General features: G+C 34.2%; 2 protein-coding genes across 4 annotated transcripts; one reads left to right on the top strand and one right to left on the bottom strand.

The window, feature by feature from the left end:
• Positions 1–3,364: 3,364 nt before the first annotated feature.
• Positions 3,365–5,877, top strand: LOC140813290 (uncharacterized). 3 transcript variants are annotated; one of them, XM_073171795.1, is made up of 3 exons: positions 3,365–3,490; positions 3,557–3,670; positions 5,512–5,877. In XM_073171795.1, the coding sequence occupies exons 1-2, from the start codon at positions 3,423–3,425 to the stop codon at positions 3,663–3,665; spliced, it is 177 nt and encodes a 58-aa protein (XP_073027896.1). In that variant the 5' UTR covers positions 3,365–3,422; the 3' UTR covers positions 3,666–3,670; positions 5,512–5,877. The 3 variants fall into 3 exon arrangements, with proteins under 3 accessions (XP_073027896.1, XP_073027895.1, XP_073027894.1); XM_073171794.1 differs by lacking the exon at positions 5,512–5,877 and adding an exon at positions 5,282–5,502; XM_073171793.1 differs by lacking the exon at positions 5,512–5,877 and having other exon boundaries at positions 3,557–3,836.
• Positions 5,878–10,458: 4,581 nt separating this feature from the next.
• Positions 10,459–14,266, bottom strand: LOC140813342 (beta-amylase 3, chloroplastic). Its single transcript, XM_073171847.1, has 4 exons — positions 13,652–14,266; positions 12,989–13,199; positions 11,786–11,896; positions 10,459–11,696 (listed from the first exon to the last, which is right to left on the bottom strand). The coding sequence occupies exons 1-4, from the start codon at positions 14,176–14,178 to the stop codon at positions 10,905–10,907; spliced, it is 1,641 nt and encodes a 546-aa protein (XP_073027948.1). The 5' UTR covers positions 14,179–14,266; the 3' UTR covers positions 10,459–10,904.
• Between the last annotated feature and the right edge of the window lie 2,964 nt (positions 14,267–17,230).

Genomic DNA, 17,230 nt, shown 5'->3' with positions numbered 1-17,230 from the left:
GGTTTTGATATCAATCACGTTTCTCAAATAATATTGCATGTGCGTACCTCAAGGGACCGACTTACATGTCAGATCCTAACGTCTGGAGTCTAACTTATAGTTCTTTCTACTGTCGACTCTTATTCTAGTCATAGAAATTATGCTTTGGTTATTTTTTATGTTCAATGTAATGATCCAGATTGTGGAGTAAACAATTTAAACATGTTTTAAGAATTATTAGTTGATATATGTATGTCATGTATGTTTAGTAACTTACAAAATTAACATGTAATAGTAGACATTTCACGTAGTCAAGAAAGCACATGGTTTTGATATCAATCATGTTTCTCAAATAATATTGCATGTGCGTACCTCAAGGAATCGACTTACATGTCAGATCCTAACATCTGGAGTCTAGCTTATAGTTCTTCTACTGTCGATTCTTATTCTAATGATAGAAATTATGCTTTAGTTATTTTTTATGTTCGATGTAATCACATTGTGGAGTAAACAATTTAAGCATGTTTTAAGAATTATTAGTTGATCAAATTTGAGTTCAGTCCGTTCGGAACAACCGAAGGTCAATTCGGACCTTCCAATCAAGGTTTAGCCCTGGCGATATTTTTATCCAAATAAGCGAACAGAATAATTTCACGTACCGAAAGAATAGGCATTTCCGAAAAAGAGTTTGGACCCATTGTAGTGAGTTCGGACATTTTGAATGTAAATTGAAAGTTTAAAAATTTTGATTTGACATTCAAATCATGGACGCTCATATGGATAATAAATAAAATAAAACCATGCATATGTGTTCAAATTTTACATCCTAAGTGAATACGCTTGGGTATGACTCAAACTTGTATGGGTTTCAAGCAGAGTTAGCTATTCAAGGTAGAACCGCAAACACACACCTTATTTGTTCTATTTTCTTACGGCTTAATCAAGTCAACGATTTGATTACTTAATTCCTCACTTGATTGGACTAGAAACCAAGAGAGATTATGCATTGAGATGAAAAGGATAAATAATTCATGCGGAACCCTAGGTTTGGGGTGAAGGGGTTCGCACGCATGATTTTTGAGATAAGAGACTGAAAGTTGTGTAATGTTAGCTAGATATAACTTATTCCCTTCTATATTTAACCTTAATGGGATTCAAGTTCAAGTCAAAGTTTACTTTGACTCATTCAAAAATAAACATGGAAATTAATTTCAAAACCCATGGAACCAAGACTAACCTTTGGCGCATCATTTTGGAGTCATCGTAACCTCGTCAACGATCTGATATCACCGATCTGATGACTTTAAGCAGTTATTCATTCCAATTTCCAAAATTTGGACCCACTGAACTCGATTGTGGCAACTGCCAATTTTGGAATACTTCCATTCTTTTTTGACGGTTGGTACGTACTCTCCATAATGTTTTTTGCATTCATGCTTTCAATCAAAACTTCTAAAAAACAGAATATGCTTAAAAACTCTTTTATAAGCTCAAAAAAGTTTGATCATATAAAACTCTTATAGCCAAGTTTAGCTCTTTGAATTTGATTATCGAAATAGGAATAAATAAATCAATACTTGTGCTATTCTCAAAGGTTCAAGAATATATCTAGGGATGAGCTCACAATTCCTCGTAATTCAAGATAATGCTTGTCTCTTATTCGGGATTACACTAATAAGCCACATTCTATGCATCACCTCATTGATTATAAAAATGTCAGAATCACTTCTAACTACACCCATCAAATCATGGTAAGAGCGTCTAGGACCATCGTCCCATGATTATTTAGGTATCACAGATAGTTCCTACAAGAACCAATAAGTTATGTTTAACATACAATATATCCTTTTATCACATATATCCTGATCGAATGTGTAATAATTGGTACATCGAGAGTTGCGTGTGAATTAATAACCATGTGAAGTATCTTTGAGCATTCATAGCTGCATCATATGTGCAACTTGGAAACCTTTTTGTCCCCTAAATAACATATTTTCTTTGGTCAAATTTTCATGCACTATAATTTCATTAGATCACAGAGGATGTGCACTCTTGTAGCCAAGTAATGAGTACCGTACTACAATGCTCTGGATCATGTATGTGTCGTAACTACATCTGATATCACCATTTGATAGCCCTCATGGAATCGGTGAGGGTTAATGGTGTATGACCACAACCATAGTCTTCATCTCTCAAAAATGGTAACCATTTAGAAAGTCCGAGCAAGATAAATTCTTCTTACGAGCACTCATCTATATGTTTTGAACATCTTTATATCAATGCTAATTGTGACAACCCAAATTTTTTGAAGTATTTAATCAAAATTTAATGAGTGGATTTGAATAATAATAATAATAATACTCTCGAAAGGTGAACGAATTATTATATTATATCTTATCTAGAAATCATTGTGTGCTAAATATGTAACAATATCTCAAGTAGATAGCTCCAAAAAATTCAAAATAATGAAGAATAGTTTTTGGAAATTTTCTAGAAAACTAGTTTTAAAGCAGTTACTTATATTTTATTTTCTTCATTCTCCTTGAACGTATTTTATTTCAATTCTCAAACAAAATGTGTTCAAAATATTTTATTACGGTCAATTTGTTTTTCAAATTATAGCCAAAATCTATCTGGAATTTCAAAATGTTTTCAATACAAAATTTGTGGGAAATGACAAGATGAAAAAAACAAATTGGATTTAATTCGAGGGATCCTAGAAAAAAAAAGTAAATTGGAATTGTTTTAAGGAAGGTCCTAAAAAATGTGAAGCGTCTCAAAGCGTGGATATCGAGCTCCAAGCTTAAGCGAGATTAGCACGAGCTTAAGCATGAAAAAACGTTTTTTTATCATAAGTTTAATTTTAATTATGTCAAACTAATAAATAGATAAAATAATGCATAAATATGATAAATTTAAGTCTGATACGTTAATTCTCATATTTATAAAAACATAAAAATCTCAAAATTATAATCTTTATTTGTTTTTGCAACTAGACTACATTAAAAATTGCTAAATATTTGTCAAATCATTGTGAGACACGCTTAATCATAATTAAAATTAAAAAATAAACATCTAAATTATAAAACTAATTTATTTTTTTAAAATAAAAGACATACTTTCAAAATAAAAAAAAGTAAAAAATAAACAGATGCGATTAACTGTGCTTAAGTACGCTTAATTAAACGCCTTAATTAGGCTTAATTCGGTCAAACTATCGAAAACTATAGTTTGACATTTTTTTTTTTCGTTTTTCCCGAATCGAGGCGTTTTTGTCGAATTTCAAGCTTAAGCGCATTTTTTAGAACACAGGTTTTAAGTTGGGGATACACTCATTAAATGTCAATTCTATCCCCCAACTTTTACACACACACACATACATATATATCTCCCATTTTCTCCTTCATCTTTCAAACTTTCCTTTTTTATTTCAAACTTATAAAATGCAGAAAAGCTTCACTTTGCTACAGACAGTAGGTGTTGCCGGTGTCTTCTCTGCTGTGTCTACCTGGTACTTATTCTCTCTCAAATCTTCTTACATTTTTCCTGTTGATTAATTCTAATCCGTTTATTTCAGGTATGGATTTATGTTCGGCAGAGAGTCCGCCCGCAAGGAGCTTGGTGAATTGATTGAAAGCCTCCGCCGCTCAAATTCTGATCCCAAACCTCCGTCGCAGCACTTGTAAATCATGTAATGGATGAGTTTACGATTCTCTAATACCAATTCCGCTCTTTGAGCTTTATGTTAAATAAAATTTTTTATATTATGTGTGGAAATGATTGTTATCGAATTTTCTATTTTCAGAATACCCTTACTATGACTTTAACATATTATAAAAGTATTTTTCAAACTTTTACCACAAGTAAAGCCAAGGCAGTAGCCTACGAGATCAAATATTTCCAAGAAAAATGAAGAAATTCTTGGATGTTTGCATTTATTCAAATTATAGTCCAAAAAAGGTGTGGGCCATCCCTTACATGCCTCGTGTAATATCTCATACCAGAAATTAGATTGTGGGAGAGGTGTGCATGGGTTTATATGCTGCATCACGAATTTCTTGACTAACTTGGGTAAATCTTTATCGGTGCAACACTCAATGTGATCTAGTTGGTAGTGAAATTCATCGTGTACAATCTTGTTTTAAGGGCCTATGAAGTGCTACAAACCAGTCCAACATGAAACGTACTGTCAAGTCACAAGTGGTGTCTTATCTTCAAATTTTTTTCATTTTTTCCCTTAAATGTCAAGAATTTTAGGGTTGCTTTAGATTAATGTGTGAAATGGTAGCAAAAGTGAAACTTTTGGCTAGAAGAAAAAAGGGAATGGGGTCTCTCTGTCCCCTAGCTGAAGCTCTCAATCGCAACCAATCTAGATGAAAGCATACTGGCAGCAAAAGGATACAATATTAGTCTCTACCGAACTCTAACTTATCGACTTGGTGACAAAATCCCATTGAAAAATGATCTAGAGCGCGTCAAATGAACTAGTACCATCAATGAGAGCTGTTACTTCTGCAAGTGTTCGAGTATAGTCTCCTAGGGACATGTGAGTGCCACTATCAGCAAAAATTGCAGTGTTAATGAGTTCTGTGGCCCATTTGTGATTGACACAATTTCCATCAAACACAAAATGTTAGCGACTTGTGATATGATTCCATATTCATTGATAGAGACATTGACCTCTTGCAGCAAGCATAAAGTCAGTATTCCTCATAGCCGGTGCATTAAATTTATGTAAAAGAATAGACTATAGAGAATGGAAATTGTCAAATATTGATGGTGCACTTCTTACTTTTGGTTCAATCGGAATCTATGTTGTCAGGTTTTTGGGAGAGAAGTGGGAGATTTGCTTTTTTACTGTTGGTTTGGTGGCAAGTGGCATTTTTACGGCGTTGTTTCAAATACTCTGTTTAATTTTGCAAAATAAAATTATAATATATGAATTTTCCAAAAATAGTATATTTTGAATAATATTACAAACATGCTACTGCCAGCCATCCTACTGGTTTAAAAATAACAAATGTTCTTACTTATCACTTAAAATTCCTGCTAACCAATTCCTACTGAATTATAAGAAAGAAATGCACCATCAATCATGACCAATTTGAATTCTGCACCATTTCTATTAAAGGGCTTGCACACTGTGTTAGAAAATAAATTGTATAAGTTTGGATGATGACTAAATCATACGCGGTTTAAAGACTTAGGAGCTGGACTACGTCTATTGCATCTAGTTTTCCGGAAGTTAACGAATTCTATACCAAGACTTTAACACAAGTCTTACTGGATGCATCTATTGTAGATGTCTACATCTAGCTACTGCAAGGACTTTCTGGTTGGTCGTGTTGAATAACTTGGAAGACCGAAAATAAGAAGATTTTGAAGATCAAGTTTTGTACCATATAAGGGACGTCAAAGCTTGATCTTGGGGTTGTTGTCCAACAGTAACCTAAAAAATATCAGACTAAGTTGATACTGTATTTATTGTGCAATGAGTTGCCTGTTGGAATGATAGTTTGGGAAATGTCGGAGTACTCCAAGTGGTCAAAGCTACATCGGATTCCATATCTGGCCAAGTGTTGAAATCATTTATGAAAATCATAAATCAGAAAGTCTTGTCTGCAGACTATAGAAGTCAGAGCATTGAAAATTTTGAAGACTACTCGAGCTACATTTATTTGATGAAGCCATCAAGAATTTAGCACTCTTAAGAACTGTGTAGATTTGAATATCTTTCACTTCATAATACTTTGTTGTAATGGTTATTTAGTGCCATTACACAGCTCTTGTAAGGTATTTATTTTTATAAATTGACGTGAGAAATTATTCGGTGCTTTGAACTGATGTATGGCTATTCAACTTTGGAAACTGATATGTAACACTAGTAAGTTCTACAAACTATTGTTTCTTTGGTGTTTCTAGTGAAACTTTCTCGAAACAGAAAAAAGGAGTAAAAGTGACTTTGAACCTCTATAAAAATCCATGTACCATTGACCTTTTGCATTTATATTTCTGCACTTGTTTTAAATAGAATTGATCAACTCCCTTTTCCTTAAGTGGTCGAATTTTTGCAAAGTTTTGAATCAATCTATCTACCATTTGTTTCCTTACCGTTTTCGAACCCTACTACTTTTTTTTTTGTCCCCTCATCAATCGTAGAATTTGTAATCATTGAGATTTCCTTCTTGAAAAAAACAATGTTGGCTACAGACATAACATGATTATTAAATTTTGAATTGGGTCTGGAATCTGGGTCTAGAAACATTGACAACAATTGTGGGTTTTTTCACAATTATGATACAAAATATATACTAGGAATATGACCAAGAGAATCTTAAGTTTATTTTGACTCAAATTCATCACTCATGTTCTTATTGAATCCCTTGTGGTATTGTCATTATTATATCTACAATACTTTTGCTAGCATATGCTAGATCAGCTAAAAGTCAAACACATAAAATGAAAGGGTACAACCCTATTTTTGGACTAAATAATGTACAACTGCAAGCATGAAATTTTTTTACTTTCTATGTTGGAGGAGGTATTCACAAATTATGCTTTTTTATGTTTTTATTAATTGTTGTACTAGAGATGATTTGTATTTTAAAATTATCAGGTTTATGTAACTTATTGTAAGTTGAATATCAATTAGAAGGACATATAGCATGAATCCTTTTTTTCCATTTAAAGGAATATCTACATTTTGAAAAGAAATTTTATTGTGACACTATGCATATTTGTTTTGAAAAAGATGGGGAATTGGATAGAGTAAAATGTAAAGCATTTAACAGTGAATAAATTTTTATTTTGGATGTGTATGAGTGCAAGCATAGCTACTGGGTTAGAAGTGGACTAGAGGAGTGAGTATTTGTCTAGTTAATCAGTTGATTTTGTATCCCTCTTATTTTGCATATGTGGGGGCACATTATACTTGATGAGAATAAATTAGAAACCACAATGACTGTGAAAGATTTTTGATGAGAATAAATTATTTTACCATTATATAACCACAGTAATTACTCTTCACCCTTCTGGACTTCACTTTTGTGCCAGGTGTAGATTAATTTTGATTTTTTATATTATATGTGTGAATCTTTTTTTCTGCCTTTTTTGAGCATGATTCTGTTGACATGACGGTCACAAAAGTAGGAATTTGTTATGGGCCCAAGTATATCAGGCCTAGAAAATCACGACCATTCTTTAATCCGTAGCTTGAGTGAGGGGAAAGAGGAACAAATATATTAGGCTAGAGTTATTATAAGAAACACATTATAGCACATTGTGTTTTTTGGCTAGTTTTGTCATTTGTGCTAGTGCAAGGAGAGGGAGTGACTTTCTTCTTGTAAAGGATTTGTTCCTTGACTGGGTGCCTCACTCAGATTATTGTAGTTCTTGCAGCTTTGAGTCACTGTAATCGTCAGACATCGTTCTCTGATTCACTATTTCCTATACATCAATTTATACTCTCTAATTTATGTCGTGGTCGTATAAATATCGTAGCTCTGTCTCACATCAATTTTTTGGAAGAGTTTGATGAAGTTTATAAGTTTATTTGATGTAATTCTCTCAATTAATTTTACTATTTAAGCAAAATAAGGATGGATGCAAAGTTGTTACTTGAGGAACCTATTGTGTAGAGCCCTTGTTAGGTGTCCATGGATTCAGATTTTGGAATACAATAGGAACTATGTAGCTTTTGACTGTTCTATGTAGTGTTCCAGCATTCCAAACATGATCTGCTGGGATATTTTTTGTTTCAGTTCATAAGAAGCATTTATTAGTTTGCATTTTCAGATCAACATATGGTGTCCTTAAATTCTAATTACCCACCTAACAAAATATTGATAGTTGGTGAAAAAACCTAATTGATTGTTTAAGATAACAATTGTTTTGTGACACAAGATTTTGAGGTATTCAATCCTTCCTAGGCATTATCAAAAAAGAAATCTCACAATGAAGGAAGAATAAGATAGATTATATTTCTATAAGAGAGAAGCATGTTGGGATACGCGTGTCTCGCACCCAAGAAGCAACGAAATTTTAAAAATTTGTCATACAAAACCTTGGACGCTCATATGAATCATTAAAATCTAAAACCATGCATAGGGTTTTTATACCTCCAAACGAATCACGTTTGGGTATGACTCATATTAATCCGGATTTTAAGCACATTTAGCTTTTCATGTAGAACACATCTTGCTCTGGTCAGAGACTCCACGCAATATTATATCTTCTGATCAAATATGATATAAACGCCTATAGGCGAGTGGTGAATCTCCAACTATATGTGCCGTTACATACCCAATCTTGCCACTTGATAACCTTCACAAAGTCAGTAAACGAGTCAAAGCACATGACTAGTAAATAAAGGCTTAGTGTTGTATCAGGTATAAGGACTAATGGTGTTCAACCATAATCAGACTTCTCCACTCGAAAAATGATAACTATTTAGAAAGTCCGAGCAAGGGTAGTTCGATTAATTTATCCTATGAACACCTATCTGTATGCTTGAAAATTTCTATGTTCATATCAATGAAACGTGGTACAAATCTTCACATATGCTAGTCTCAAGTTCGAACAACCTTCCTTCTTTTAGGCGGCTCAATTGACTAGGAATGCATTTTAGAATATACAATAATAAAATCGTGTTTCTTGACAATTGTCAATTGTAGGATCTCATCTTTAAATATACTATAACATATTGAAGATCTTTACCTATGCCGCTTGCATTAATAATAGATAAAACTTTTGTCAAAATGATATAAATTATAATAAAATAAATATTGTTTTACAAAGAGTCAATAAAAGGTCTTAGCCTACAGTATATTTGTAGATTTGTATCTACAATCTACTCTAACAAAGCAATGTAGGAAACTGTAGAAGCCATGTTGCTAGCAAGCGTTTTGGTGATGTGAGGGAGGAATAATTGGATTTTCTATGGTGCACAAATAGATGAGATTCATTTGTATGATATTCTTAAGTGTTGAGTCTTTTCATGAAACAACCATACAAAGATATTTAAGGGATTCGATTTAGCTTATTGTGAGGGAGGGAAAGGAGAGAGAGAGTTTGGTACCACCCATTCATAGAGTGTGCATCATTCAAGCTTGTTACAAATTACAATCAGAGGTTTTAACTTTGGATCTTGAGATTCTTGAAAATTTTAAATTTATTTTATTATTCATTTGCAGTTGCCAACAAGCAACATTAAATAATCAGCATCTGAAATTACTAAGGATTAGATCAAAGATTCTTCTGTGATGCCTATAGGAAAGCATGCATCTATCTATTTCTCTATCGCCTATAAATTTCATGCTGTTAAGCTATGTTAAATTTGTGCAGTAGTAAAATTCCGTTGGATAAAATATATAACTGCATTCTCTGTTGTTATACTCAGTTACATTCTTGTGTCGTTTTGAGGTTGAACTGTTCTCTATAAGCTGTACAACATGATCTTGTACCCATGCGTAAGTTAATATCATTTATACAACATAAAAGAAACTCCAGTACGACAGAAGAACTCAAGTTACTTTTCCTCAAAGCACCATTCGTGTTTGATACTTGCATTATTTCGCATTGTAGCTCTTCCTCTCTTGTTATTTCTCTCTGTTATGCAACGAAGCGCCATAATGCAGTATATAACTTTTGAACTTCTACTTGATAAAAAATTCTGAATGCTAATGTAGCCACTTTAAACATTGCAGCCTTTTATGGATAGCGTTAGCATCTTTCATTTTGATTTCCTGTATGAAAATGGACTGCAAAGACCTTGATATGCATCATTCGACTTGACATCCATCACCCCCCTCTCTCTCCTCTTTCTTTGAAGTGTCCAAGGGGCTGGGGACTAAGTTATTGATGCATATTTCATGGCATTAGGAGCCATCAATGCTGAAGTTGGTGTCATTTGTTTTAACTAATGCGATTGTATGCAAATGATTATAAATTAGATCTTCATTGATAAGATTGTCAAATATCTACTAAATTGGTGCATCACATCTAACCTTGAATTAATCTCTGCTAATGATATTACGAGCCTTTGACAAATTCCCAACTCTGCGCCACTTCTATGCACTAGATTTTTCCTCTATTTTTAAACTATGGCTATTGTCATTTTAGCATTAAAACAGTTATATTGATGCTGAATCATATACTGGAGTGATGGAAAGTGCCATTATGGCATATGTTTTCCGTTCCTAGCTTCTTTATGTTGCCTCTGAGGGTATGATATATGGATACATGCATTGTGAATTACAGAAGAAATTTTATATTTGCAATTTTATGATTGGGTTTAGCCTTGTTAGCATATCTATTACGTGGTATGACTTGTATTTTTCCTGGTGCAATCTCATGATTACTTTTTTACTTATTTATGTTTTCACCGCTGCTAGCTCTTTCTGAAACTACTGATGTAACATCAAAGCTGTATGTGTGTTGGCCTTTTGTATGACATCTGAATGCAAAGAGATTATACAGTCGTAGCACAAGGATCACAAGTATATAAAAAATTATCGTTATTACTTATTACAAAAATAAAAATTGAAACTATGATATGTTGTATGCCAACCAATATGCCCGAAAGGTATTTAAGAAGATTTTTACAGGAAAAGAATATAAGTATTTGATCCTTGTATCGGATATGTGACTATGTGTTACTGAATTTCGGGCTGACTTGGAAATTGCTCATAGTAAATGTTCTAAGCTCCTTACCAGAGTGGGGCATATCCTTATGTAGACTTCTCTTTCTTTCTGCCCTGAAGATATCGCCTTTCATTTATTTTCGGTATCTTTGGCTTTGGCTAGAGCAAAGAACATGAGTAGATTTTGGTATTATGTCTTGTATTCAATACTTCTTTGTGGCTCCATCATATTCTTTTTATGTAATTAGAATGGAGCACTCATTTGTAGACCTGCACGTGTATTCTTTACACTAGGACACCTTCTTTTATCACTCTCTCTTTGTTCTGTTTGATAAATCCAACATACAGGTCAGTTCCAATGGTATCACTCTCCGGAAGTCGTGTTTTCCGGGCACCTTCTGACATGCATTTTACGAATTCAACGAAATTTCTCCAGTTTTCTGCCTCAAATAAACGCTTGTTCATTCGTAAATATGTAAATGCACTCAGTCCATGTCCCGAGTCTGCTATACTTGTTGCCACAACCTGCGAGTAAGCTCCCATATCATACCTTTCTAGTGCATTTTCTCCAGCAAGTTCTATCCTAGCTGTTTTGATTGCTGCCTTTACTTGTCTAACTAGACCTTCTGGTGAGCAGCTAGCTTCCCCTGGCTGTTCTCCATCTCTCATTTCCATACAAGTAAAGTTGAGCACAACCCCATGTTTACCCATCATTCTTGCTACTGGTAGGTAACCATCTGTATTTCTGGTGTTGTAGTATCCTGCTGTTAGTTCTGCTGCATGTGATCTTGTTTTGTAATGCCAATGAATTCCAGCTACTTTTCCCGACAGTTTGACTCCAGTTCCTTTAAATATAACTTCTGCTGCTGTCAGAATTTTCTCCCCATGCTCAAGTAGCTTTTCAGAATACCATTTTAAGAAAAATTGCCCATATTCACTTTTCCATGTACCATCACTTCGGAAAAATCCAGTGTCTTCTGGGAACTGGTTATATTGGCCTGCATCATGAGGCCCTCCTTGGCCCCAGTCATCTTTCCCAAAAGCCTTTGCTGTAGCTGCTAATGAAGCTTTCATGTACTGTTTGTTTCACGGAAAGAAAATCAAATAAGCTGTTGCTTAAGCAGGAAGAATCTGTTATTTTTTTAATTTAAACTTATGTGAGTTACCATGTCATAGCATTGGAATTCCCCAATTCCTGGGAATCTCCAGGTACCGTTGCTTTCTGGATAAGATGGATATCTTAGCTCTCCACATGGTCCCATGCCCACTTGTACCTCCTGCATTACAATAAAAAAAATTGAATTTCGACATGAGATATATTTTTTATTCTTGTCCGGCAGAAAATGAAAGGAGTAAATTATGGGTCTTATATGTGAGATATTTTGCATGCGCATGAGACTGGAGTGGTCCAACAATGGGATTATTGGTAGACTTCAAGCTATTCTAAGAGTACTACCATAACAGTTCATCTAATGATTCATGTTTTGTCACATTGGCACTATCAACATCAGTATACCAATGTGTTGAGTTATGGACTATTGGATACAGGATTAGGGTACAACCTAAAGGTAGCATATCAAAAACCGGGATTATCTAGAATGGAACGTAAATGTATATTCGAATGATGTCATAATCCTTTCGATCATTCATCTTTAACTCTTTCCACCTTGTGTGCTTCTCCTCTTAATGATGATTCTAATTTGAAATATAACTTGGCCATTCGAGTCAAGCTAGAATAGAACAAATATAGAGAATTGAAAGCTTGTTCGTATATAAAACCATGAAGTTGCATGCTAGATTACTCAAAAATTATCTTGATTCAAAGAGTAAATTAATTGGTTAATTATTATATTATTTGATGGTGTAATCTATAATTCCTGTGCTTTATTATTTCCAAATACGATAACAAGGATAATCGATGATGATTTCCTTGATCTTGATTTCAGTTTCACTTCTACTCTTGATGCACAAATTCCACATTTTATCATTATTTACTGTACAAAATTGATACTAACTTTTAAATCTTCTCTGCTTGAATATGGTTGGATATGCGTTATAATGAAATATATTAAGAAACATGGAATGGAATTGAAGTTGCTCATTTTTTTTCTCTCTGTTCTGTTAATTCTTTTGTTTGGGTCTTTATTTTTGTTGGTTCTCATTTGCAGTGCTAAATTTAGAAAATACTTCGATTTAAGATGGTGATGGTGCTAATGCATTGAGCTCATGCTGTTAAAGAAAGCTTACAAATTCAAATCTGTATCAATATGGTAAAAGTTAAAGCTATGTTAGAAAATAGAAGCCACAAATTCAAATCTGTATCAAAATATGGTAAAAGTTAAAGCAATGTTAGAAATTAGAAGCCGTACCGAAATAACTTCTCCCAGGTAGTCCTTGAATCTTTCTCTGAAACTTCGCATATAGTCAGAATAGACCTGAATTGGTGTCCTTCCTCTAAGAACCGGTAGTGAGTCGCAACCCAAGGATATATACTCAGGGTTGCGTCGACCTGATCTATCAGTGTAGACAAGATTAGGATTCTTGCTAATTTCTTCAAGCACCCATGGGGGTAGAGGAACGCTGCAAATTAGAAGAATGGTAATTTGTGTAAATTTCTCCTTGATTTTTCAGTACAAAACGGCAGCAGAAAGTTTGAGTTTCTCATTGTGAGTTACATCTACATCTACATCTACATCTGGCAACATATATGACAATAATAAGAACATCAGCGGTCTCAACAACTATCAGTTAACCAGCAAAATACATGTATATGACACAAGTGCAAGAAATTATACTTGTACTATATCAGATGTTTATATTAAGTTTTAATTAAGACATCTGAAAGAGTCTAGTTGGATAACTCTACCATCTTGTGATTGAATTATGTGGTCAAGGAACTCTAGCATCTTGTGAATAGTTATTCTATTTGGAGCAAAACAGAAAAAAAAAACTAGATATCATTAGCATTTACAAATCTGGAGTTATCTTTTGGCCAGTTGAATAGGAGAGCGACCACTGTGTTATGATTTTACCTGCAAGAGTCTCCAACATTTCCTCCGCACTGATGAAAAGACATGACAACTTGAAGCTTCAAGCCGAGCTTTCCTACCATATTTATAAGCTCCGCATAGCCCTCCCAATTGTATTTCATAGGCCCATCTTTCTCCACCAATCCCCACCAAGCGTCCACCATTACTCCATCAACTCCGGCACTCTTTAGAGCCATTAAACTAGCGAACATCGCCCTCGGTTTGTTCAAATTCCCCCCAACAGACACAGTATCGAGCGGCAGCATCACGAAAACAGGTACCCTTGGACCATTATGGCTGAGAGGACCTGCCATTCCATGTAGTTTTTCTCTTTGATCACCTTCTGAAAACGAGGATGTTCTCTCCGCCGGTGAAATTTGAGCTTCTTTCGTCGATTTCTTTGCCCGCAGCTGGAGAGATGGCTTCATTTGAGGGAAGCCAACCACGCTAGTGAAATCATTCGGAGTTTTGGAATTCCTGTTATCATTTAGATTGATAAAATAAGTTGCAGAACGAAGTGCTAAAGCCATGCTTTCTTTGGATGTCAAGAAATGTAGGAATAATGGATGAAGGCAGGTGGGTTTATTTATGAAGATAATCTGTTCTCTAGGTTCTTGGCTAAGACAACTGTGGTGGGCTCTAGTCTCAAATGAAAAAGTGCAAGAAACCAAAACAAGTCGCTGTACCTTTTCAAAGTCTTTTTTGAACGCTCTTAGGCTTCTTCTTCTCTTTTTTTCTTAAAAAAAAAATCTTACCAGGGGGAAGAATCTTTTATCAGAAAGAGCGTGTGCCTAAGTGCATTTGAAAACAGACACGGTTTTGAAAATTCAGAGAAGTATTTGGCGGTGACCGACGTCGTGTGTCTTCGGAAACTGGCATCATATATCGTTTATGTCATTTCATTGTGTGCATCCGTCCTACACACAAGTTACCACCAGTAAGAGTTGTTGATCCATCGTGTATGAAAATTCTTGAATCAGTCTACCCGTGTCCGTTCCATTTATTTCGTTGTGCACCTTGTGTTTGGATCAAAGTGGGTTATTTTTGTGTTAGGGAGGCAAAACTGTTTTGTCTTGAATAGGGATTTCACATAACCTACGAATTTTTTCACATCTGAGGTGAGATTACTGCGGCAATATTTACAAGAATTTTGTGCATTTACAGTGACAAGTTGATATCATCGGATCTTGGTTTCATGTGTTAGGTTTAATAAATATAATAAACACGTAAACTTACTGTGGAAAATGTTGGTTATTTTTTTCTTTCAATTTTCAATATAATCTATCTAATCCACTGAAAGGGGTGAATATAATTCATTGGAATGTCAGCCAGCCAGCCAGCCCATTTGATCATCTTTGTGTGGGTTTCTTTTGTTATGACTCAGCCAAGCCCCACAACTTTTGATTGTTTCCCGCAAGTCTCTGTCGGTGAAGAAGACACTGAATTCTTGTGGGTGAGAAAAATCTTGTTTTATTGAATTTTTCCTTTATATTTGGGCTTAGGATAAGAAGGAATAAAGCATCTGCCTAAAACTGGGATACGTGGCTGTAAAATAGTCTAATGATTTCATTCCCTTGCTGTTTCTTTTTGATTGATTATACATGCACATGTGATTAGGCATGAGTCCTTAATTCACGGGGTTGTCACCTGTCAATGTTAGACAACATGGTTAGAACTAAAATTGCTCTATCAGCCGAGTTGGCTTGTGAGCTTTGTAGTCCTACTTGATTCTTGGATCAAAAATCCAACTTTTTTTGAGCTTGAGGTAGAAATTTTTTTAGAGTAGACATCTTGTGAGACGATTTCACGAATCTTTATTTGTGAGACGTGTCAACTCTACCGATATTCACAATAAAAAAAAATACTCTTAGCATAAAAATTAAAAAAATAATGAATAGGTCTCTTGTGAGAACAGTTTCACTAATCTTTATCTGTGAGATGGGTCAACTCTACCGATATTCACAATAAAAGTAATATTCTTAGCATAAAAAATAATATTTTTTCATGGATGACCAAATAAGATATCTGTCTCACAAAATACGACCCGTGAGATCGTCTCACACAAGTTTTTGCCAAAAATATACTTTTTCATGGATGACCCAAATAAGAGACATGTTTCACAAAATGACCTATGAGGTCGTCTCACACAAATTTTTGCCAAAATTTTAATCCTCGAATGTATTTATGATCGCATTTTAAGCTGAATTCGCATCTTTATGTATTGTATGTCTTGAAAAGTTTCTCCTTCGATGATTAGCCACAAAGTTATTTTCCTTTCTTTGTTTTTACAGATGATTTTGCTTGAATTTGTATAAAACGTGATGGGAAGGTAAAGGTGGTTGTGTCGCTCTCTTTTGACCTTGAGGACACCAAAAATCCCCACATGCTCAACACTTTAGATCGTGATGATCCGTAAAGCAGCCATGTCTTGATCCTCAATAAAATCAACAATTATTAAGTATTGACAAATTGAATGAGTATCCCTTATAAAAAAAAATTGAAAAACCTTTTGTACATTATGATAAATGTGCTTGAGTTTTCTAATAAGAGGATTAAATGTGCTTGTTTTTTTTTTTTAAAAAAAGTAACAACCTATTAATATTATTTTTGAGTAGGTATTTTGTAAGACGGTCTCACGAATCGTTATCCATGAGATGGGTCTATCTTACCGATATTCACAATAAAAAGTAATACTCGTAGCGTAAAAAGTAATACTTTTTCATGGATGACACAAAGAAGAGATCTGTTTCACAAAATATGACTCGTGAGACCGTCTCATACAAGTTTTTGCCTATTTCTTTATGGGATGGGTTATCTACCTTCTAAAATTTTCACAGGGGTACGATGATGTAACTAGTCCTATTAATTAAGGCAAAAACTTGTGTGAGATGGTCTCCCTGGTCGTATTTATGAGACGAATCTCTTATTTGAGTTATCCATGAAAAAAATATTATTTTTTATGCTAAGAGTATTACTTTTTATTGTGAATATGGGTAGGATTGACCCGTCTCACAGATTAGGATCCGTGAGACGGTCTCACATTAGACTCACTCATTAATTAATGAGTGAGTCTCATGTGAGACCGTCTCACGGATCATAATCCGTGAGACGGGTCAACCCTACCCATATTCACAATAAAAAGTAATACTCTTAGCATAAAAAGTAATACTTTTTCATGGGTGATCCAAATAAGAGATCCGTCTCACGAATATGACCCGTGAGACCGTCTCACACAAGTTTTTGCCTTAATTAATTATGAATTTGATTTTTATTCTTGATGTCATGCGAATGAATTTCTTTAGGCTACGTTTTGATAGAAGGATTTGGTGGGTATAAATTTCAAATCATATTTTAAATTTCTTAACCACACAAAGTTTATTTATTTATTTTATTCTCTATATAAAGAAATGGGATTTTTTTTTATTCTCTATATAAAGAAATAGGATTTTTTTATGATATATGTAAGAATTTGGGGATTTTGAAAATTATTTCCCGGAATATAAAAATAAATGTATTGATTTTGGAAAATCATGAAGGCTATCTATTTAGGTTGTGGAAATTATTTCCATAGATACAATTATT

Source organism: Primulina eburnea, chromosome 14 (assembly GCF_022965805.1).
Source record: "Primulina eburnea isolate SZY01 chromosome 14, ASM2296580v1, whole genome shotgun sequence".
NCBI lineage: Eukaryota > Viridiplantae > Streptophyta > Magnoliopsida > Lamiales > Gesneriaceae > Primulina > Primulina eburnea.
This window is presented reverse-complemented; position numbering and strand designations above follow the sequence as displayed.